The sequence below is a fragment of the Phocoena sinus genome, chromosome 7 (genome assembly GCF_008692025.1).
Source record: "Phocoena sinus isolate mPhoSin1 chromosome 7, mPhoSin1.pri, whole genome shotgun sequence".
Taxonomy (NCBI): domain Eukaryota; kingdom Metazoa; phylum Chordata; class Mammalia; order Artiodactyla; family Phocoenidae; genus Phocoena; species Phocoena sinus.
Window position 1 is genome coordinate 6,310,563 of NC_045769.1, and position 22,608 is coordinate 6,333,170.

General features: G+C 48.2%; 1 protein-coding gene across 1 annotated transcript in view; it reads right to left on the minus strand.

The window, feature by feature from the left end:
- Positions 1-22,608, minus strand: part of TRPM8 (transient receptor potential cation channel subfamily M member 8) — an 88,101-nt gene that overhangs the window by 22,063 nt on the left and 43,430 nt on the right. The window contains exons 12-20 of the mRNA XM_032637415.1: positions 21,614-21,709; positions 19,791-19,920; positions 17,813-17,958; positions 15,226-15,338; positions 14,669-14,885; positions 8,016-8,107; positions 6,219-6,360; positions 4,949-5,120; positions 2,157-2,334 (exon numbers count right to left, since the gene is read on the minus strand). Of these exons, the coding sequence (XP_032493306.1) occupies positions 2,157-2,334; positions 4,949-5,120; positions 6,219-6,360; positions 8,016-8,107; positions 14,669-14,885; positions 15,226-15,338; positions 17,813-17,958; positions 19,791-19,920; positions 21,614-21,709 (1,286 nt within the window). The remainder of the gene's footprint in view (positions 1-2,156; positions 2,335-4,948; positions 5,121-6,218; positions 6,361-8,015; positions 8,108-14,668; positions 14,886-15,225; positions 15,339-17,812; positions 17,959-19,790; positions 19,921-21,613; positions 21,710-22,608) is intronic.

The window sequence follows — 22,608 nt, forward strand, 5'->3', positions numbered from 1 at the left end:
TCTGTGCACAGTGGGGAGGGCACGAGGACCACTCGGGCGAAGGATGCTGCTGGACTCCTTAGAGGGCGAGAGGAACGGGGAGGAGACGGTCGAGATAGGACGGGTAATGCCAACAGAGGGGTGGCATTTGCAAAATGTCAGGTACGACAGATCACCCTGTTTAGGGATGGACAGGTGGGATGCCTGCCAGGGACAGGTAGCAGGGGTGAAGCCTGAAGGCGTTTTCAAAGCCCAGGTCGATGGCCTTGGAGGAAGCTGAGGAGGCTGAAATTTACCTTGAACACTATGGGGAAATACTGAAATCCTTCCAGAATTTTAAGCAGAGACGTGACATTTCAGAAACACCACTATGGCCACAGTGTAGAAGCTGGTATAGAGGAGGACGTCGCTGTACACCTGAAGACCAGATGACCACTCATGGCTCAGCCCCTTGGATGCGTGATGTCCCCAAAGGCACACGTCCCCCCACCCAGCCTCACTCAACGGGAGGCCACTGACCGACAAAGAAAGATGACCCTCGTCTACAATCCTGGTGCCCCTCAGGACTCTATATGACAACTATCTTCTGATTCTTTTTTTCTAAATTATGGAAGTGATATGTGATCATTGTGTTGAGTGAAATATACACTTGCCTTTTAAACATTTCTTGTTTTTTACTGTCAGAAAATAAGATTTTGCCATAAACATAAGGCTGCACTGAGCTTCTTATATTTAACAAAATGTCATCTTTCCAAGTCAATAAATACAGATCTCAGCTTTTCTTTTTAGGGGCTGCATAACGTTCCATGGTATGGATACGACATGCTTTGTTTTACCATCCCCTTATTGATAGGCATCAAACAATGATCTAATAAACGTTTTTTGCCTCAATATCTTTAGGAAAGATTCCCAGACATGAAGGAGTTGTGCCAAAGGTTTGCATATTTTTTAATAGCTATTTTCAGATCACTTTCCCAAAAGTGGGAGACAATTCACATTCCCAGAGCAGTGCCCATTTCCCAGCATCATCTCCAGCACTTCTTATGATGTCTCTTCACCTGAGGGATCCTAAACCAACACCTCGTTGTTGGTTTCAGCTGACCTTTCCTACCCATGAGGTTGAGCCCCTTCCCCTACAGTTAGTGGCCATTTGAATTTCTCTGAATTGCATTCCTCTGCCCATTTTCTACTGGCTCATCTTTCTCTCACCGATTTGCAGGAGCTCTTTCTATAGTAAGAATGAGAAGCCTTTGTTCACCTTAGGCAAACATTGCCCCCAGTCTATCATTTACCACATGACTTCATCTGAGGTATCCTGTTTAATGAAATTAAATGTGTTTTTCTTGTCCTTCACAGTTTCGCAGTTTCTGGTTTCAACTATGGTTTTTCTTTCACTCCAAAGTTTAACAAGTAATTTTTTTTAATTTGTATTTTGTTTCTAAACTGCTTGCCCGTCTATGCCAGGATTCATGTACCCAGAATAACCCCCTACCTCACAACAACAGCATAAAATTAAGGTACCCCCACTGTACCCACCACATGGGGTTCTTTGAAACGCTCCTAAGAAAGACAAAGGGGCAAGATAAACATGACTTTCTAAATGGATTACAGAGAATGGCCAAAAGCAAAAAAAATGTGTCAGTCGCCATCGTGTTCTCACGCCAACCTCATTAGACATGAGCCCCAAAGGACAGTCGCTCTCCTGACTCTGCTCTCTTGATTTGTACTTAAACTAAATATTTTAAAGCAGCAGCTAACTAAAAGCTGAGTCCCTTAAGCCCTAGAATCCATCCCACGGAGTCCACAGAAAATGAGAACCTGGGAGCCGAGCTGAGCCACAGTCATTGGCTCAGCCACAGTCAGGCCGGCATCTCGGCGCTCCGGGGAGGTTGCTAAATGGACACTAAACGTGCAGTCTGAACGTGCTGGAGGGGGTTACAGGCACCTGTCTTTGGGGTCCAAAAACTTATGTTACAGCTTATAGGACTCGCTATATCTTAATATAGTCCCTTCAAGACCTCTCCCCGCCCCAGACCACCAATCCCCTATCATAAGACCTCTATCATAAGCTCCTCAAGGGTGGACCTTTGCTGCTTCACTCCCGATTCCCCCAGCCCCGCCTGGCACGCGGCCCGGCACGGCACGGACCCCCAGCCGGTGCATGGCCAAGCACATACCCGAACATGGCGACCAGCAGGTTGACCAGCAGGATGTTGGTGGAGAGCATGTAGATGCACACCAGCGGGATGGTGATCCACTCGGGGAAGCGGGGCAAGTTGTGTTCGTCCAGCTCCACGCACAGGGGCTTGGACTCATTCCCAGTGAAGGTGCAGTGGGAGAAGTCGTACGTGGTACCTGAGGATACAACAACAGACAGGCAACGTGAGGACCCTCTGGAGGGGGCAGTGCTAAAGCACCACAAAGGTGTGATGATCAATGAGCAATGTGCTGGGCATCGTTCCAAGGCACTCTATCACGGGTAAGCCTCAGAATCATGGGTAAGCCTCAGAATCATGGGTAAGCCTCAGAATCAGGCGTTCATCTACTCATTATTTATTGACTGAATAATAGTGCATTGAAATAATGCCATTTGCAGCAATATGGATGGACCTAGAGATTGTCATACTGAGTGAAGTAAGTTAAAAAGACAAAGGCAAATATCATATGATATTGCTTATATGTGGAACCAAAAAATAATGGTACAAATGAGCTTATTTACAAAACAGAAATAAAGTCACAGGTGTAGAAAACAAACTTATGGTTACCAGGGGGAAATGGGGGGATACCTTAGGACTGACATATACACACTACTATATATAAAATAGTTAACTAATAAGGACCTACTGTATAGCACAGAGAACTCTACTCAATACTATGCAATGACCAACCTAAAAAAGAGTGAACATATGTATAACTGATTCACTTTACTGTACACCTGAAACTAACACAACATTGTAAATCAACTAGACTTCAATAAAAAATTTTTAAGTATTTATTGAGCAGCTACTATGAGCCAGGACTTCACTAGGATGGAAGATAAAAAGGAAGGCAAGGTAAACATGGTCTTTGCCCTCAGGGAGCTTCCAACCTCTTTGGAAGAATAGGCAGATGATTGACCACACAAGTTGAACATTTCAGCCCCTGAGAAGTGCTAAGAAGGACACGTACAGTGTGCTCCGTGGGCACAAACTGAGGCACCTCATCTGAGAACGGTTCCACAGGAAGGAAGTGTCTCTGAACTGAGGACAGAAGGATGAGTAGGAGCCAGCTAAATGAATGGGGAGAGATGGGGTGCCTAGAGCATCTGGAGAGGGAACAGCACGTGCAAAGGCCCTGTGGTAGGGGGACTGGAAAGGTCTGTTGAAATGAGAGAACAGCATGTGCAGTTAGCATGTTAACTTTTTTATCTTTATACTAAAAGCAACGGATAGCCGTTAGTCTGCTTGACGCAGAGGTGTGACACATCGGATTCTCTCTATTCAAGGATCACTCTGGCTGCAGCACAGATCACAAGGAGCCGGAGGGAGATGTGAGGAGGTTCTGCCTAAGAGCCACGTGGGCAGGGGGTAAGGATGGCTTAGGGTAGTGGTGATGGGGATGGTAAAAAGTGGCTGGGTTTCAAAGACATTTAGGGGATAAAATCAACAAAACTAGCTGATGAACTGGAGGTGGGGGAGGAAGTCATAGGAGGCATCAAGGACATGACATTGAGGCTTCTGCTTTGCACATCTGTGCGACCGGTGGTGACAGATCCTAGAATGGGGACTTGCAGAAGGTCTGAGTCTGGAAGGGAGGGTGGAGAGGTGTGTCTGGGAATCTCAGAGAAGGCAATGGATGTGAGTGTCTGGCCCTCCGGGAGTCGCTCCGGGCTACAGACCCTCATCCGAGCGTGTGAGTTTGAGTTCAATCCCGCCGGTCGGTGAGACGCCCAGCAGAAAAGTCGGTGCTACACCCATTTTTACCTGCAATGGAACTGAGAGGCAGAGATGCCAAGCTGCGTCCCAGGGCACACAGCACACACGTGGCTGGACCAGGATTTGAACCCCACCTGCCACTGGCTCTTTAGGTTAGTTACTGTGAGCTGTCTGTCACAGGACTAAAACCACGGACACGTAAGGTTGCCGTGAGGACAACACACACTCCCCTTTACGTAAAATGGTAAGTACAGTGTGCAGACGGGAAATCATAATAACAAGGTGCCTTCCCATCGTTGCACGGAAAAGAGCTGTTTCTAAGGTCTTGGAAGAGGCTGCAGCAAAAGAGGCCAGAAGGACCACACGAGGCCACGGAGCTAATTGAGGAAACACCAAGGAGCTGAGAAATGAGAGCACAGGGCCAGGCAAACATCGGGGTGGGTTTCCCGTGGCAGGCAGAACATGACAAGCTCAGGCTACTGTCAGCATCACAGAGATGCTTTAGACAGTTAATCCAAAACACACACCAGTTTGCACATGCCCAACACTTTCCTTATGTCAACTGGGTGTGGCCAAATCCATGCCATCTCTGCCACCATTAACCTGCCTCTGAAAGATAGCTGGCAGAAGGCTAATGCTGGAAGTTTAAATTCCAGGTTGCAGTGCAAAATTTTTCAATATTGCACTTTTTGAAATAAACGAGCACCCCGTCACTGTTGCATAGGACAGACTCGCAACACGCGTTTCTAAACCAGTGAGGCTCCTTGCTTTCATCGGCCACGTTGCTGTTGGAAATATGAGAAACACTCTTTTTAAAAAGGTTTAAAAATTGCAGGCTGAAATGTTGGGAACAAGCTTACAAGGTGGACGTAAGATCCTGCTCAGGAGAAAGAAATGGCTTTGAGGGTTACCGTCCCCTGCCTGGTGTTGGCCAGATCCCAGCCGCCTCTGCTCCTAAGACAGTCCCCAGGGTCAGAGTGGGGAGCCTCAGAGGCTGGTTCTAGAAGCATCTGCCGCCTCCCAGCTGTCCCCCGCCCAGGCCACGTCAGGCTTACTGTCCACGTCGCTGGGCACTTGGCCGAACATGGCCAGGTAGGGCTCATAGATGACCGAGCGGAAGATCCACCTCCAGCGATGCTCATTCTGCCTGAGGATCCCTTGCCTGGCCACGCCGAAGGCCACCATCCACACGGCAAAGAGGAACAGGAAGAAGAACACGTCTATCAGCTGTCATGGGAGGACACGAGAGTGGAGTCAGGACTGCACCAGGGCGGCCTGTCCACTCCGCTGACCACGGAGAAGGACAGAGGCTCTGGGACCCTGGAACCTAAGGTGCCCAGCATTTGATCACTAATTTTTAAAAATGGCCATCATCACCCTTGGGTCTCGGGGCATCTCCTTCCCGGCACTAAAACTGACGGATGCATCTTTCCTTGCAGGTCCCCAAACCAGAGCAGCAGCAGAGACTTTCTGAATGAGACCAGCCTGGGAGCAGAAGAGGGATCCAACTCTGGACCCCCCTCCTCCTCTCCAGCTCACGTTCTGCAGACCCCTAAGCTATTGCCTTAGTTTTTTTTTTTCTTAAGGAAAATAAAAGCTCTCCTTTTTAGACAAGAATGCACCGCTTTATCTTTTTTAATGTTTTGCACACATAGCATGACTTCATGGTGACTTGATGCCCCAGATATGCTTTGAATTAAAACCACAAACTCAAGAAGCTCAGCATTGGAAAGGAACCTCCAGATGAGCTCATCCAAACGCCCATCTGATTTAAAGACAGAAACACGGGAGGTTTGGGTCACGTGGAAAACAAGCTGAGAGAAGCAACATCGTCAGTGTGTATCTTTCTGTTATTTGTCCCCAGGGAACGGGGCTGGGAGTGCTTTCCCGAAGTCTGTATCGCATGGTTGTAAGATTAAAGTTCCAGTCCACGCTATGCTTCTAGCTCACTGCATGTCTCCAGACAAACATATTAACCCTCTTGAACCTGACTGTCCACATCTGTAAAATGGGTATAAAAGTCCCTCTCCCGCCTAGGCTCCTAGTGAGTTGTTAAGACTCAAGTGAAAGCACTTGGAAACATGTAAAATCTAGAGATCTTTCTTAGCAACGCACTGAGTCATGCTGTTTGCTCCTAACAGCCATCTTTTGTTCAATTTTAACCTGGAAGAGGGGTCCCTGATGAAAACACATCAAGAAAGTAAACCCTACTGATTGTGAAATGCAGCCATCACTCTATGCACAAAATCCTCCTCTCAACGATGAAAGGAACGCTGGATGCAGTTAGAAGAAGGACAACTAACTACAAATATTCTTCATTCTTACCATCCTCTGCAACATTATAATCTTGGGTCCTAAATTCCTGCTGACCGTGAAAATGTGAATCAACCTTAGCGTGAATATAATGTAATCCAGGCAAAAAATCACTCGTCCGGAGTACAGCGAGGTTTTGTTAGAAGGGTAAAGCCTGTGGAAACAAGAGGAAAGAAACTGTGAGATGCTGACAAAATATTTCAATGTTTTGCTTTTTATCATTTTTATTTATTTCTGGATTTTATTTGCTATTTTTTTTTAATTTTATTGAAGTACAGTTGATTTACAATCAAAGTTTTGCTTTTAAAAATAACCAAACGTGAAGAAACAGCCAAAAGCCTGGGAACTGAGAGTAAGTGGAAATAGACCAGGGACATCACCGGCCCCTCAGCCACTGAAAACCAAAGGCCACGTCTACTGCCCTCATGGACTCCAGGAGAGGCAGGACACTTTAGTCCTTCATCCCAAATACTCCTGCAGGACCCAGTCCCGACATCGCTAACTTCCTGGCTCACAGGCCTCTACAATGACCCCGGCCACTTGGCACTTGACCCTGCCAGGTTCCCCCCAGTGAAACTTACCTCGTTTGCACCAGATCATCTGATTAGCTAACCACCTGCTGGCGTGTTCACTGAAAGCCATATGTGCTTTCTAACTGGAATGCTCTAGCAATCACATCCAACCGTGATTCAAATGCTGGGCCTTTAATAACCAAAGAGACCTACTGTATAGCACAGGAAACACTGCTCAACGTTATGTGGCAGCCTCGATGGGAGGGGAGTTTGGGGGAGAATGGATACATGTATATGTATGGCCGCGTCGGTTTGCTGGGCGCCTGAAACTATGACGACACTGTTAATCGGCTATACTCCAATATAAAATAAAAACTTAAAAAAAAAAATGCTGGGCCTTTGACCCAAGCAGAAAGGGAGGGTGTTTTTGGAGGAGGAAACTGAGCTCTTACCCCGTTCGTATTGTAGAGCGAGCACTCACTGTAAAGCATCTCATTCTGGGGAGGTGAGAATATTAATGGTCAGGCTTCTCTGCTCCAAGAGACCACGAGCTTCACCTTGAAGCTCTTTGGGAAAGGCGGGCCGGAAGGGAGCATGGCTGGACACGGGGGGCCAAGGTTTGTATGCACCCCAATTTCCCTATCACGTGGCGTCATGTTGCTTTTTGCCTTCGACAGTACTTTTCAACTGGTTTTTCTAATCCTCAGGGATTGAGGAACTCTTGTAGCTGGGAGGGCAGTCTCCAGAACCAACATTTAAGTTGAAGTTAAGTGTACGTTAGAAGATTCTATGGCCCCAAACGAAAACACTGTGTTATATTTAACACCCTCATCATTCTCTCCTTGATTTCTAATTCTCTCCCCAAATTCTATAAGCACAAAGAGAAAAACCATGAAGAACCCTTTTTCAATTACAGATCACCAGGAGGGGGGAAGAGAGGAGACCCAGCTTTATGCCAACCAAGCTGTGTCTCTAAGAGGCAGAGACAATGGGCGTTTGTAATGATCTCTAAATGGGGGCGGGGAGGGCACATGGCAACAGGGCAGCCCCAGCCTGGCTCAGCCTCGGGCCATATGATGGGAAGAACCGGCACCGTTGCAGTAAGAAAACATTTTTTAAAAGGAATAGCAGCCTCTTTTCTGAATGGGATTCCAGAGCTAGGCTATATTCATAAAATAACGGGACCACAGTTCATCCTCTCTCTCTTATCTTGGGCTTCAAACGTCTTTCCTCCGCCTTTCCACCCAAGAGAATCCCAAAACACCTGAAACTTGAAAACGTGGTGAGGACTACTTACCGAAATACGATCCCTGCTATGAAATAAAAGAGCCCAAGCGTATCCATGATGTTCCACAGGTCGGTAAAATAATTCACCCCATTCATGTACCACTGCAGCACAGAGAGGGACAGAGAGAGGACACAGCAGCTTGGAAACATCAACTGCTTCTGGCTTTATTCTTGCTCACAAATTTCTTTCCATATCCTTTTTGAGCCCATGATGCACCAAGTACGCCCTGCAACTGCCCTGTGCTGTTCCAGGGGGATTGGAAAGTAGGTTGCATGCTTGCTGTGCTGTTATTCATGTGTTGCTAACAAAGTCAAGATAAAAAGGCTCGTGGATCCCAACTGTTTTTAAAGAGAAACCTGCAGAGAGTGAGTACAACCTGTGTGGGCAAAGGTGGAACGCCCCTCCCCATGGCTGCCACGTACAGTGGTGTAGGCTGTGCACTGCACAACTCTAGAGGGTGTTATCCATACTGCCGTCATCACAGATTTGTGTGTTTACTGTAAAAATTTTCTGGCACGTGGCAATAAAGCATCTTATTAAAGAAACTTTTTTAAAAGTTTTAAAAACTTTTTTGCTTTTTGCACACAGGTGCTATGTGTGGCAGCTAGGAGGACAGACGTGGTCACAGAAATGACCGACAGGAAGAGTGTGCCACAAATCAAGAGTGATCCTTCCATCATGATTTGTATATATCGGTCATGATTTCTCAGAAGAAGGCATGTCAGGAAAACACTGAAAGAGGGATAAGATTAACCATTAGAAGGTTGCATCTGGACAGCCTCTCTGGCAATCCATACATTGGATTTGAGGGATTCCAGGGTGGTCATCTAACCCTTTCATTCATCCATCCACTCAAAACATATTTACTGAGAATCCACGGGATTGCAAACACCTGTGCTGGGCTCCTGGGACACAGAGACATCATCGGACTGGGGGTGATGTCGACACTCAAGGAATCTACTGGCCCACAGCAAAGACAGACGTTAAACATGTTTAAAATGAAATGTGATAAGGGTGGGAGGGGAGGTAAGATCAAAGGTCCAAGTGAGCTCAGATGAGGAAACCACCAGACTTGTGCACGGCAGGAAAACAACAGCAAAGATGTGTCATCAAAGGAACGTGCACTTTTCAAATCTACTAAATGAACCACCAACGTGGGTCCACCTGCTGTTAAGATATGGTACTTCCTATTCTGCACCTGAAACCAGGGCCTAAGAAAAAGCAGCAAACGAACTTGCCCTTAGGCAGAAAGCCAGCAAGTGATGGGTCTTAGGGCTCTGAAATGTGGTTTCCTCTCTCCAGCATCACCCTGCTTCTTTAGAACCGCCCCCGCCCCCCCACCCCCCGCACAGAGATCCCACAATCTTAGACTTGGGTTTAAGAAACATCATCGGTTTCTCAACAAGTCTTTCTTTTCACTCATTTATAAATGCAAACAGCAACTTTAGTGGACAAAGGGGTGAGGGCGTTGTGAAATCAAGTACCAAGGAAATATTAAAATCCCCCAGGTGTGAGCAGCCCAATTTGACCATGTTCTCCTGTGGGATGGCTGAACTCCTGGGCTCAGAAATCCAGTCAGGATCCCTAACTGTCCATTTGGGTGGTCCCAGTGAAACTGATCACCACCCACCAAGAGCCATTTGCAAGATGACACCTGCCACCTGCTTCCCTCTTTGAAACCCTGGCCTGAGAGGCAGGTAGGCACAGGGCAACAGGGCAGCCCCAGGCTGGCTCAGCCTCGGGCCACATGACAGGAAGAACCGTAAGTAGATCCAGTCTGGGGTTGGGAAGCACCGTTGCAGTAAGAAGACATTTTTAAAAAGGAACAGCCGCCTCTTTTCTGAATGGAATTCCAGCGATTGGCTATATTCATAAAATACCGGGAGTGTATTTCATCCTATCTCTCAGGATTTGGGGATTCAAGGGCCTCAAGACTGAACATGCCCTCCACGAAGGGCCGCTGGGACTTACCTCACTTTAAATAAACATTCACAGTCTGTTTAATAGACCTAAGAGCTATTTAGCAACTATGTTTGCACTTATTGATTGCCTTGGTTAAAAATTCCAATTAACATAGCAACCTCTGTCTCCTGGGCAAGGGGACACGGGGAGACACTGACAAGCATGCATTTGACACCCAGACACTATCTGAAGCAGGTAACATCCTGCCTGGTTTTGCTTTTTGCTAACAAGTGTGAATTAGCTTAATAAAAACAGTACCAGGCCGGCAGAGCTGATTGAGGAAACCAACCACATGAAGGATTCCAAAGGCCTGAGTCTGCAGACCCGAAAGGGAAACAGCGACCCCAAGTGTCAGAGTCCTGTAATGACAGGAATCAGCAAGGCTGTGCTGTGGAGACGGGGCTCACAGACCACACAGGCAGAGCTGCTCCCTGCCAGCAGGGGTGGCCTTGACTCCACGCCCCTGACCTTAAGCACAGGCACGTCCCTCACCATCGCCTTAATATGCAGGACTGCTGAATTCAAACTGCCCCTGACACAGACGTACAGAATGGACTTGAGGACACGGGGAGGGGGAAGGGGAAGCTGGGACGAAGTGAGAGAGTGGCATGGACATATGTGCCCTACCAAATGTAAAATAGATAGCTAGTGGGAAGCAGCTGCATAGCACAGGGAGATCAGCTCTGTGCTTTGTGAGCACCTAGAGGGGTGGGATAGGGAGGGTGGGAGGGAGACACAAGAGGGAGGAGATATGGGGATATATGTATATGTATAGCTCATTCACTTTGTTATACAGCAACAACTAACACACCATTGTAAAGCAATTATACCCCAATAAAGATGTTAAAAAAAAACACTGCCCCTTCAAAAATAACTTTTACAAAGAAACAGAGGACACACTTGGACAAAGCTATACATCCCTAATACCACCCATTATGAAGGTAGAACAGCTGGGACTCAGCCAGACCCTGTGGGCATCACATCAGGCCTGGGGAGTAACTGGGAAGCACATCAGAAACCCAGAACCTCCCCCTGAGGCTCCTACCCACCGTCTGCCCCCACTTAGTGTCCCTGCTCTGTGTCTCTCCTGAGCAAAGCTCCACACACTCCACCTGCCGGGGGGCCCCTCTCCGTGCAAAAATGCACCTGTCCTGAGTCTCCTTCCTGCATGACCCGAATAAGGGATGAGCAGTTAAATGTACATGAGAATCTGAAGGGAGATGCTTGTGACGTAAGGACTCCAAATTTTACTATCCCAGGTCCTCTAGGCCAACCTCCCCGTCAACTCAAGACTCGCTCATTCAGTGCTACTGGCGGCGCTCACCTCCTCTCCCTGAAAGCTCCCAGAAAAGACCCTGCCGGTCATCGCTAGCTGGTAGAAAGTCCATGAGGACAGAGGTATCTGCCTGTTTGGTTCATCGCTGTACCCCCAGGGTCTAAGACACTGCTTGTGGTAGGTGCCCAATAAATATTTGTTGAAAGAAAGACTGCGTGAATGAAGTGCTTGCCTTAAGCCAGGATGACTCTCCCTGCATCCTCCTTCCAGGCCAAGCTCTGCCCCTAGAGCAACCCAGGATAAGTCGTCTCTCTAGACCTCATGCTCCTTTAGATTCCTGGAGGACACAAACGACGTTTGGACTCTGTGACTTTCATGCAGCTGGGAGGCAGGGTCAGGAACGGGACGAGGAGAGAAATGCTGGGAGCGTGAGTGAGGGGCAGCCAGCAGCAGGAAAAGGACTTTACTTTTTACCAACCATTCCAAGAAGCTGCCAACAGCACCCTCTGCTCAAAAGGGTACGTCTGAGCCCCCCCTGCCAGCTTCCTCCCCACATGCCCAGTGCTGGCTTCACGGTTCCCCCCTTACTCTCGGTCACGGCACATCTCTGGGGTTGAATCAGGAAGACCCCGCCTTGTCAATTCGGTTTTTAAAAAAAGATACGTGCACTTGCCAGAAACGTGACAACGCCCACTCCTGTGCTAGGCCCTGAGGATCAAATGTGAATAAGAAACAAACATCTGCATGAAGTCATTTCCATGCCACCCAATTCTGGGCAAGAGCAGAGTATGTGTGAGGAGCTGGAACGCCCCGGTGGAGCTGGTGCCGGACGAGAGGGGCAAGGCTTGCAGGTAGGACACCCCGTCCTCTTGCTCCCCTCGGTAACTTCACGGTTATATGTAGGTCAAGTCACTATGCTGTATACCTTGAAAGTATACAGTGCTATATGTCAATAACATCTCAATAAGCTGAAAAAAATAACCACTTGCAGTAGGAAACATGCCCATTTAAGGATGGGGAACCAGAAGGTCGAAGACATTAAGTAAGTTACTACCATGCTATTTGCAGTTCCTGCTGGTTTTTCCCTTTCTCTCTCTCTCTCCCTCTCCCTCTCCCTCTCCCTCTCCCTCTCCCTTTCCCTCTCTCGCTCTCGCTCTCATGCTCTCTCTCTCTCTCTCTCTCTCTCTCCACTTATTTGTGCTCATGACTTATTTGCCCCACTGGACCTCCCCGTCCACAGAGGATGAGAGGTCTGCTGGTCTCTCAAACAGGATGAGACGCAGGGCTTTCCCCCCGCAGTCAAACAAACCCCTCCAAACTCACCCTTTCATCCTCTTCCTCTGCAAAAGCCAAACTTTCTCTCTGATGTGCCTTTGAAAGGTGGTCAACCACGCCCGGGAGCACAGCAAAGGAAGGGAGTCAGGGCCCCAGCACCCGACTAGTCTAGGAGGGAACACGTGCGACCCCGTGCAGCGCCAGCTCCCATGACAACGTAACTTGGGAGCTTCCTAATTTAAAAGCTCTTGGTTAACTTTCTCACAACGGCCAGGGCCCATTCTCGTTTTAACTGCTGATTCTCCTTCCATCTTCCTCTGCTTCTCTCCAGCAGGATATTTTCACACCCTGGCTGCTGATACACATAAGTCAAAAAAAAGAACGAGAGAACTAGCAAGTAAAAGAAGACCTCTGAGACTATATGGAAGGGGCTGTGGGTTGAATTGCATCCCCTCCAGATTCATACATTGAAGTGCTACCCCCCAGCACCTCAGGATGTGACCTTGTTTGGAAGTAGGGTCCTTGCAGATGTAATTAGTTAAGATGAGGTCATACTGGAGCAGGATGGGCCCCTGATCCAATGTGATTAGTGTCCTTATGACAAGGGGAGATTTGGACAGAGACATTCACACAGGGAGAATTTGGTGTGAGCAAGAGGTCAGGGATTGAGCAATGCATCTACAGCCAAGGAACAGCAGCAACAGAGATGGCCAGCAAATCTCCAGAAACTGGGGACAGGCCTGGAACAGGTTCTCCCTCACATCCTCAGAAGGAACCAACCTTGCCCACAGCTTGATCTCAGACTTCTGGCTTTCAGAACAATGAGATGATGAACTTGTGTTGTTTAAGCCGTCCAGCTGCTGGTGCTTCATCATGGCAGCCCTAGCCCTAGCCCTAGCGAGCTAATACAGAAGTGCCCTGGACTGAACTGTGACCACTTGAGCCAATGCCTGGGGCACCCATGAGGCTGATCTGAAGTCACAGAAACCCTCTGCACGTCAGCAGGACCAGGTCCTGGGGGAGATTTGCTGGTAGACAGAAAGCCGGATAATCTTGCATGCTCAACAATCTCCAGCCTGCGTCTGCACCTCCCACCTACTAGGCAAGCAAAGGCAGATCCAGGGCACTGGTACCAGGACTCCTGCCACCCCTTGTGCCCATGGCAGACACTTCTAATTCACTAAGATGTTCTCCTGCTGAAAATAGAGGCTCAGAATCTTTCTTAACCCAGGGCTCCTAGAAGCCACCAAAAAAAAAGAATCTATGAGAGTTAGCATGATAGTCGAAAACAATTTAGGAATCCTATTCTAGGCAGCAACTCTGTGGGGTCCAGAACAGCATCCTTTGCCCCTCCAAATATCTGGTATCACTTGGCACAGTACCTTGTACACTGTAAGCACCTAGGCCATACGTATTGAATGGATATGTTTTTCGGTTTGGGCTCATATGGGACAAGAGTGACAGCAACAGCAGTTCTCAAATATTTTGTAAACTACCATCTTAAAAGGATTTTCTGGGATGACTTTTCATGATGGTGTAGGGACAGCACTGACCTTCACCATCGACATTTATTCATTCAACAATTATTAACTGAGCACCTGCTACGTGCCAGGCCTGGGCTAAGTTCGGATTAAGGGTGGGAAGAGGATGCCAAACAATGCAGATCCCAAGAAACTAGAGAAAACACCATGAATAAATGAACTCCCTGAAATTCACAAGGACAAATATGAATTTCCGACATTGTCAATCTGACATGCTGGGCATTGAGATGCTCTTAGCTGGAAAGTCCTTCCAATTCCCCTGCCACTCATGGTGCTGCCTACCCTAGTGACAGTAATGACAGGATCACAAATGGCTCCTGATGACGGGAGTGGGTTTAAAAGTCCAAGGTCAACCTGCTCTTTGAACACATTCCCGAGTAATTCATCTGCACCAATTAACATTAATTAGAGAGCAAAGCTTGGGCTTGGGGCTAGGAGATCTCATGGAAGAGCGTCTTCATGTTCATGGGTGGCCACCAAATGAGAACATTTATTTGGGGGAAATAATGACTTTGGAACTTGAGGAGCAACTTCTGCTCCCCTTTGGCATTAGGAAGATGCCGCTCACTGAGGAAAGGAGGGGAGGCCCCACGTCGGGGCTGACCTACCTGTCTCACTTCATCACAGAACAGGACAAAGACCAGCGCGTAGAGGACCAGCTCCGGGGGTTGCGGCACAGGGTGGAAATCCATGAGCAGCACGTAGGCAAAGAGCAGGAGGAAGGCGATATAGAAGACCACGTTCCAGGAGAAGACCACAAACGGGGAGGTGAAGAAGGCCACGTAGTACCACAGGAGCTTCCTGTGCTTGTCGAGGGGCTTCTTCCTGGACCGAGGAGGGACAGCACTGTCACCATCCTGGCCAACATCACTGCGTGGGCTACACCTCTCCTTCCGAACACCGATGAACATAGACCCACAGCTGGGCCAGGGACAGGTGGTGTCCAAATTGGGCTCTAAGTTTGACCCAGCCAAAATTCAGCCTCGGCATTTCGTGCTTAACAGATCCAAATTCTGCCTCAGATATTGAAGACATGAGCCCACTTCTACCTCACACAGATGCTTGTACACACACACAGGTGCTTGTACACACACACAGATACATGCACACACACAGATATATGTATACACACACTCACGCACGATTATGTGCCTTGGTTTCATACCTAAATGATACAAAGCCACAGCCCACCAAGGGTATAATAAACAGACACAGGATAATCTTCCAGTTCTTGGTGTCTCGGGAAATCTCTCCGTACCATTGCTTGGAAAGAAAATTCTACAGGAAACAGAGACAAAGGACACAGGTCCTTATTAATGCTATGACATGCTGGATGGTGTGCGACCTTTCTTCCCAGCCCTCAAACCTCTCCAAATAAATAACTCTCTGAATTGAGATCCTTATTCTTTTACATTAGTTACCTGGATTTTAAGGGGCTATGATTCAACCATATAAAATTCTGTTTGATTTTCAGTCCTTTTCTATGTTGTGTTCTGTGAACTTTAAAACAGAGGTTGTATGAGTCCAAATTCACTAAACCTATGAATTTTAACCAACTCTAATTCTTACTGCATAAGTTTAAACAGGCACCTCTGTAGCTCCTTTTCCCTGAAAGATCACAAATTCACACGACATCCAGTGCTACCTGCGGGGCCCCAAGGATTCATTTCTGGAGGCAGATAGGTGACACCTGTCAGGACACTGAAAGGAAGTCGGCAAGAGAGAGACCACTGGTGTCTCAACACCCATTTGAGCTAAAAAGGCATGGAAAAGCTCTCCCCAGAACATATCAGCTCCTGAAAGGTGGAACAGGGCCTCCCACGAAGGTAGGAATTAGAAATTCGTTTTGTCTCTGACAGCAGCACTGAAAGTCAACACAGAAGCGGGGGGCATAGGCTGGGTCACACGGAAGGACCCCGCGGCTCTCAGAAAAGATCGTATTGGGTATTTCCTGGTGATCCGGTGGTTAGGACTCCACACTTTCACTACCAAGGGTGTGGGTTCGATCCCTGGTCGGGGAACTAGGATCCCGCAAGCTGCACAGCACGGCCAAAAAAATACCCCACAAGAACAAAAATATCATGCCAATCAGAAGGCACCGGTGTGTCTCCGTGGCAGAGCAGGGGGGACCTGAGGCCTTCCCAGCACTGTCTGGAGGGCTGGGACCCGGGGACCCATCCATACCCCGGCGCATCCCTCCAGGAGAGGACGGCTCCTCCCGAGAGCCCTGCCCCGCTCTGCCTGGGCTTCTGGGGCCGGGCGGGTAGTTGGCTCTTGAGGGGCAGACCCAGGGAACCGCAAACTGCAGCTGGTGGGTAGGTGCTCGGATGGGCACCACCAGGGCAGGCGGCATGAAGCTCCCAGAAGCCCCCAGAAGGCAACTTCTCCTTAGCATACCTGTGTCTGCTTCCTTCCCTTCTCTTCCCAGCCTCTCGGCCTCCACCCCCCTCACGCACCTCCCGGACTCACATCCAGCATAAACCACTTGCAGTCGAATCCCTGTCTGGCGATCTGCCTCTGCGGGGCACACCGAGACAAGTAAGGTCCGGTCTTCCGCACTGTCCCGACCCTTCCAGGGTGATGAGCCCACAAGGCCATCGCCAAGCGGCACCACGAGGCCCTCGGTCACAGAAACCTCCCGCACTAGCTCGGCTTCCGTGGCCACCAGCGACATCTGAGCCCACACGTCAGCCTGCCCAGAGCAGCCACACTCCCTGGTCCCACGGGCCGGGCAGGGACACATTCCATAAACATCGCTGAACCGGCATCTGGTGGAAACCGTCGGGCCTGGTGAACTTGGACGGGAGCACGAGTCAACCTCCCCAGGGCCCAAAGCTCTGGGACACCTGCAAGAAGGGGTGTGGGGGCTAAGAAGCTGTGAGCAGAGCCATGAGCAGAGCGAGGCAGCCATGGCAGCCGGCCGGGTCTCCCAGGCAACCCTGACCCCAGCACTGGCCTCCCTCCACCCCACTACAACACAGAGGCTACACCAGAACAACAGCAAGGCTCCCTGTGTGTCCCTTGTCATCCATGACCACACTCACTGAATCCACTTGGCTGCAGTAGCAAACGGATTCTTTTGTAAACACTGTGCCAGTTATTGGCTGCATGGAATAATGGGAAGTCCGTAAGGCAGGCAACCATCATGGGATCAAAACCCAGCCCTGCCACTTCCTAGCAACCTGGGGAACATTCCAGAACCTCTCCGAGCTCCTGAGTCCTCCTCAGTAAAATGGGATGATGTCGACCCGCACACGTGCTGTGAAGGTGAAGCGTGGTCACGTGTACCAGGGCTACGCAGACGAGTGTCAGTCCTTCCATCTCCTCCCCACCTTCCTCCCCTTCACACCAGACCCCTCCAGCTGGGATGGCGGGTGGAAAAAATCTCCCCTCTGAAACCTGAGATACCAGGTGCAAACTGCTGTTAATGTAATTTGGGGCAGGAAACGTCTACACTGGCTGAACCCACTTCATACTAGTTTCTCTGCTACCATTACTACTAGTAATAGCTCCAAGAGTAACAGCTACCATAAAGGGCTGGCCCCACTCACATATTATCTCATTGAATCCTCACAGCAACCCTTCCTTTACCCCCTATTATGCCCACTTTACAGATAAGGAAACTAAGGCTCAGAGAGTTCATGTAACCTGGCCCATCCCTACACCTAATTAGAGATGCACTGGATCCAGAGACTCAGCTGACGGAAAGGCCCATTTCTGGGCATGATGTTTGGTGACTGCATGTTGTTTACCTGGACCCCGGGCTGAGAGATGAAATGCTGGTCCGTGGCCTCCACCGCCAGCTCCAAACAGCTGCTTCCGCCCCAGGCTTCACAGGAATAGACCAGGAGCTGTTCCGCCAAGTCTTCGTCGCTGCTGTAACACTCCGTGAACAGCTCTAAGTGACATTGTCCCCAAAGAGAGGGAAACGGGAGGCAGGGCTGGCCAATACACAGAACTTTCCCCCACCCCCCACCCGGGCCCACCAGCCAAGCCCTGACTTTCATGAAAGCCTGGCTGTGAGCATCCTGGATTATAAAAGGCAAACAGAACACCAGAACAATGTAATTCTCTACTGAACAAAGGGACCTTCTTTGGGCACCCCGCACACAGCACAGCGCCTCCTGGCAGCAGGTGTCCAGAAATGCCCACTGAATTGAGCTGCAGTGAACATGAGGAATGCCCTCTCTGGTGGGGTTCAGCCACTGGGGAGGGGATCCAGACCCTGAGCCCCCCTCCATCTCATTTACCTCTGTGCTTTTTTGGTGAGGTTCTTTGCGGTTAAGGCACAGTGCAAAAAAAAAAAAAAAAAAAGCCAAAATGACGTAATAAAAATCACTGGCCCAGGGCTTCCCTGGTGGCTCAGTGGTTAAGAAGCCTCCTGCCAGCGCAGAGGACAAGGATTTGAGCCCTGGTCCGGGAAGATCCCACATGCCGCAGAGCAACTAGGCCCGCGTGCCACAATTACTGAGCCTGCACGCCTAGAGCCCATGAGCCACAACTACTGAAGCCCATGTGCTACAATTACTGAGCCCGCGTGCCTAGAGCCTGTGCTCCGCAGCAAGAGAAGGCACCGCAGTGAGAAGCCCTCACACCACAACGAAGAGTAGCCCCTGCTCGCCGCGACTAGAGAAAGCCCACGCACAGCAACGAAGACCCAACGCAGCCAAAAATAAAATAAATAAAAATTTTTTTAAAAAAACTTAAAAAAAACCCAACAACACTGGCCTACTGCACTGAGGGTGTGCTTATATTTTGAGACCTTATGACAAACAGATTGGTGTGTAGCTCCTCAGAGAAAATCCTTTAAAAGTCGAAATGCTCGGAGCCATTGCCCAGCTGAAGTCAATCCAAAAACAACGTAATACCTTGAAATTTTTAATATAGTAGAAGAAATAATCAGACACCTTTTCCCCAACACAGAGAGGCTAAATGCATGAACATTTCTTCATTAGATCAGACAACAGACAAACATGCCTGCATTTTGCAACGTGCCACCTTGCAAACTGAAAACCCCCCAGTGGAAAGAAGAAAACTGAGCTGGCCTAAAATTCTCTGTTGCTGCGAGGCAACTGGTCCTGGATTTCTCACAGTCCCGCGGGGTCCGGGCCCTCTGAGCAGGGGCAATGGCAAGCCGTGTCAAGGGCAGGTGAACAGCGAACAGAGGACAGATGTTTCAGGAGTGTCACACTCAGCGGGGCCTCTGCGCTCTTCAGTTCCAGGTGATGAGAAACATCGCCCTGGAGGGGAGCTGGGCAGCTCGCCTGTTGCCTCGGGTTATAGAAGCTCTGAGCCTCCTAAGTTTGTGGAGATGTGGGACCACCAACACCAGCCCTTATTCACGTGACCTCGTGGGGAATCGAGGCACGGGGACCAACCCAAGATGCTGCTCTGGCTGCTGCCTTTGCCATTAGTAGTAAACCATCTGTGTCCCTAACCCAGGGGTCTGGGGTCTTCTGTCAGTATATGTATAGGAAGCTGGCAGGCTAACCTGTTAGCTTGCACATCAGGTAAAACCTCACACGTGTCAAGGTTTCTGAATAGCATCCCCAAAACAAAACACCCCAAGGCTTCCCTATGGTGCTGAGTTACTTAGACCTGGCCTGGGTGTGGCCCTGGGCAGCTGTGGGATGAGAGAGCCTATATTTCACCACCTTCATTCTTGGAAAAGTCAGTAAATGCCACGTGGTGTGGCTGTGCCGGCCACGGCTCCCGTTCCCAGAGGCTTACCCACTGCTCGGGTCTCGTACTCGTTTGCCAATTCCTCGGACTCCCCTGCAGCATTGATGTCATTCTTCACCTTGGCCAGAGTCTTCAGAAGCTTGCTGGCTCCCAAGGCTGCCAGAGTACAGCCCCTGGTCTTCCAGAGGGGTGAGAATGTCACAGTTAATTCGTAAGCCCTTGCAGTCGAGTCAACATCAAAGTCAGGCAAGCACAGATTGATGGCAAAAGCAGGAAGTGGTAAAAATCTGAACTGTTCATAATGATTCCCAGTAAAATTTGCAATGTGCACCAAGAGTCTTGAACCTGAATATACTCACAGTCTTGAACACGGAATTAACATACAAAAAAAAATCAAGATAAATGCATCACTAATGATTAGAAAAATGCAAATCAAAACTACAATGAGGTATCACCTCACACCAGTCAGAATGGCCATCTCCAAAAAATCTACAAATCATAAATGCTGGAGAGGGTGTGGAGAAAAGGGAACCCTTTTGCACTGTTGGTGGGAATGTAAATTGATACAGCCACTATGGAGAACAGTATGGAGGTTCCTTAACAAACTAAAAATAGAACTGCCATATGACACAGAAATCTCACTACTGGGCATATACCCTGGGAAAACCATAATTCAAAAGGATACATGTACCCCAACGTTCATTGCAGCACTATTTACAATAGCCAGGACATGGAAACAACCTAAATGTCCAATGATAGATGAATGGATAAAGAAGATGTGGTACATATATACAATGGAATATTACTCAGCCATAAAAAGGAACGAAACTGGATCACTTGTAGAGATGTGGATGGACCTATAGAGTCGGTCATACAGAGTGATGTAAGCCAGAAAAAAAAAAAAACAAATATTGTACATGCATATATGTGGAATCTAGAAAAAATGGTACAGATGAACCTATTTGTAGGGCAGGAATAGGGACATAGACGTAGAGAACAGACATGTGGACACAGGGGTGGGACGGGAGGGTGGGACAGATTGGGAGATCAGGTTTGACGTAAGTACACTACCATGTGTAAAATAGATAGCTAGTGGGAACCTGCTGTATAGCACTGGGAGCTCAGCTCAGTGCCCTGTGATGACCTAGATGGGGGGGAAGGTGGGGAAGGGGGGGAGGGAGGTCTAAGAGGGAGGGGATATAGGTATGCATATAGCTGATCCACTTCATTGTACAGCAGAAACTAACACAACATTGTAAAGCAATTATACTCCAATAAAAAAAACAAGACAAATGCAGGAGAAGCTGATAGTTAGACACGGCAATGGGAAGCCTGATGACCCACCATCATGCTGTAACAGCTCAGAGGGGGAAACTGGTCAAGGACACGAACACTGACAGTTATAGTTAGTGAGAGTGTGTGTGTGAATCGATATTCAATACCTAATCTTAGGCTCTAAAAACAGAGAATGCAGCTTCTTTTCAACTGCTCATAAATCATTTATAAAAATCATTATGTGTGGAATCACAAAGAAAAGTCTCAATCATCTCCTAAAGCAGGCTTTGTACAGGCCCTACTTCCTGCCTATAATGCAAGAAAGTTAGAAATTAATTTTAAACTTTAAAACCTCCTCCACTTGGAAGACAATCACACATCCACACAAACCTAAGAAGCAGGTGCCTCCTGGATTACCCACCAAGCCCAGAACTTTCCAGGGACCTCCCCTCCCAAACACACCCCTGTTCACATGGAAACAGGCACAACCATATCCACCGACATCAAATATCCCGCTTTAGATTAGGTATGCGAGGTTTGAAAGGGTCAGAACGACCACAACCAAGCATACATCTGCCACAGACTTGGACATTTACCTGCTCCCAAATGGCTTTGGAAAGTTCCTTCTTGTTCTGAAGAATGGCCCAGATGAAGAGTGCCTGCAGGGGGTGCCGAGTAATAGGAGACACGTCCTGGGAGGGATTAGAGCAGGGGGTCAGCACATGCAGATGGAGCACCACTTTGGCAGACACACTAGTGTAAGAATGAAGACAGGGTCAGGATGCCCTAGGAGAGTGCCCCATGTTTGGAGGGCTCTGTAACTTGGCGTCTGAATCCATTTTCACAGAACAGTGATGTGAGTTTCAACAGAATCTTTGATCTATCATAAAAGACAACGTACAAGTAGACGGAAAGGTATAAAGGGTGAAAAAATGGGCTGACAGCAATTTTAAAACTGAATGACTTCTGAACGGCTGAAGAGAAGTTCTTCTCATCATAGAAATCTCTTTCTCATCTAGAGAAATCGTTCTAACTAAATTCTAACTTTCCAATAGTTGAAGTTCAATTATCACAATGTAAAACTAAAGTTATTTCTTTGGAGCGTTATTCAAAGTTACAATTCCTAATACATCAACTAAGAATCCCAGCTCCCATTCAGCCTCCCATATCTTCCAAGGGAACCTTTTCAAATAGAACTCTATGTATATATTCCTTTTAATCTTCCCTACAGGTTTTACCAGTATCCGAAATGTTTCTGGCATAGTTATGGATACTGTGGAGAGTTTTAACATAAATAGCATCCAACAAACAGCTTTTTAAACATTTCCAATTCCTTCAAACACCTAGCTCATTTAGATTTTTGCAACACACATGTAATAAAATTCTAAAACTATAAAAGATCATGACCTAGTCTGAGTTTTCCCAGAAGCAATCAAGCATTTGAGACAAGTAGTTTATTTTGGACAAGATTCCAGGAAAACCACTAGGAAATTGAGGAAATGAGATTGGAAAAGAAAGGACCAACAAGTTGTCACGGTAAATAACCAGAGATTAATCCCACTAGGCAACCCTTGGAGCCAGTGTAGGACAC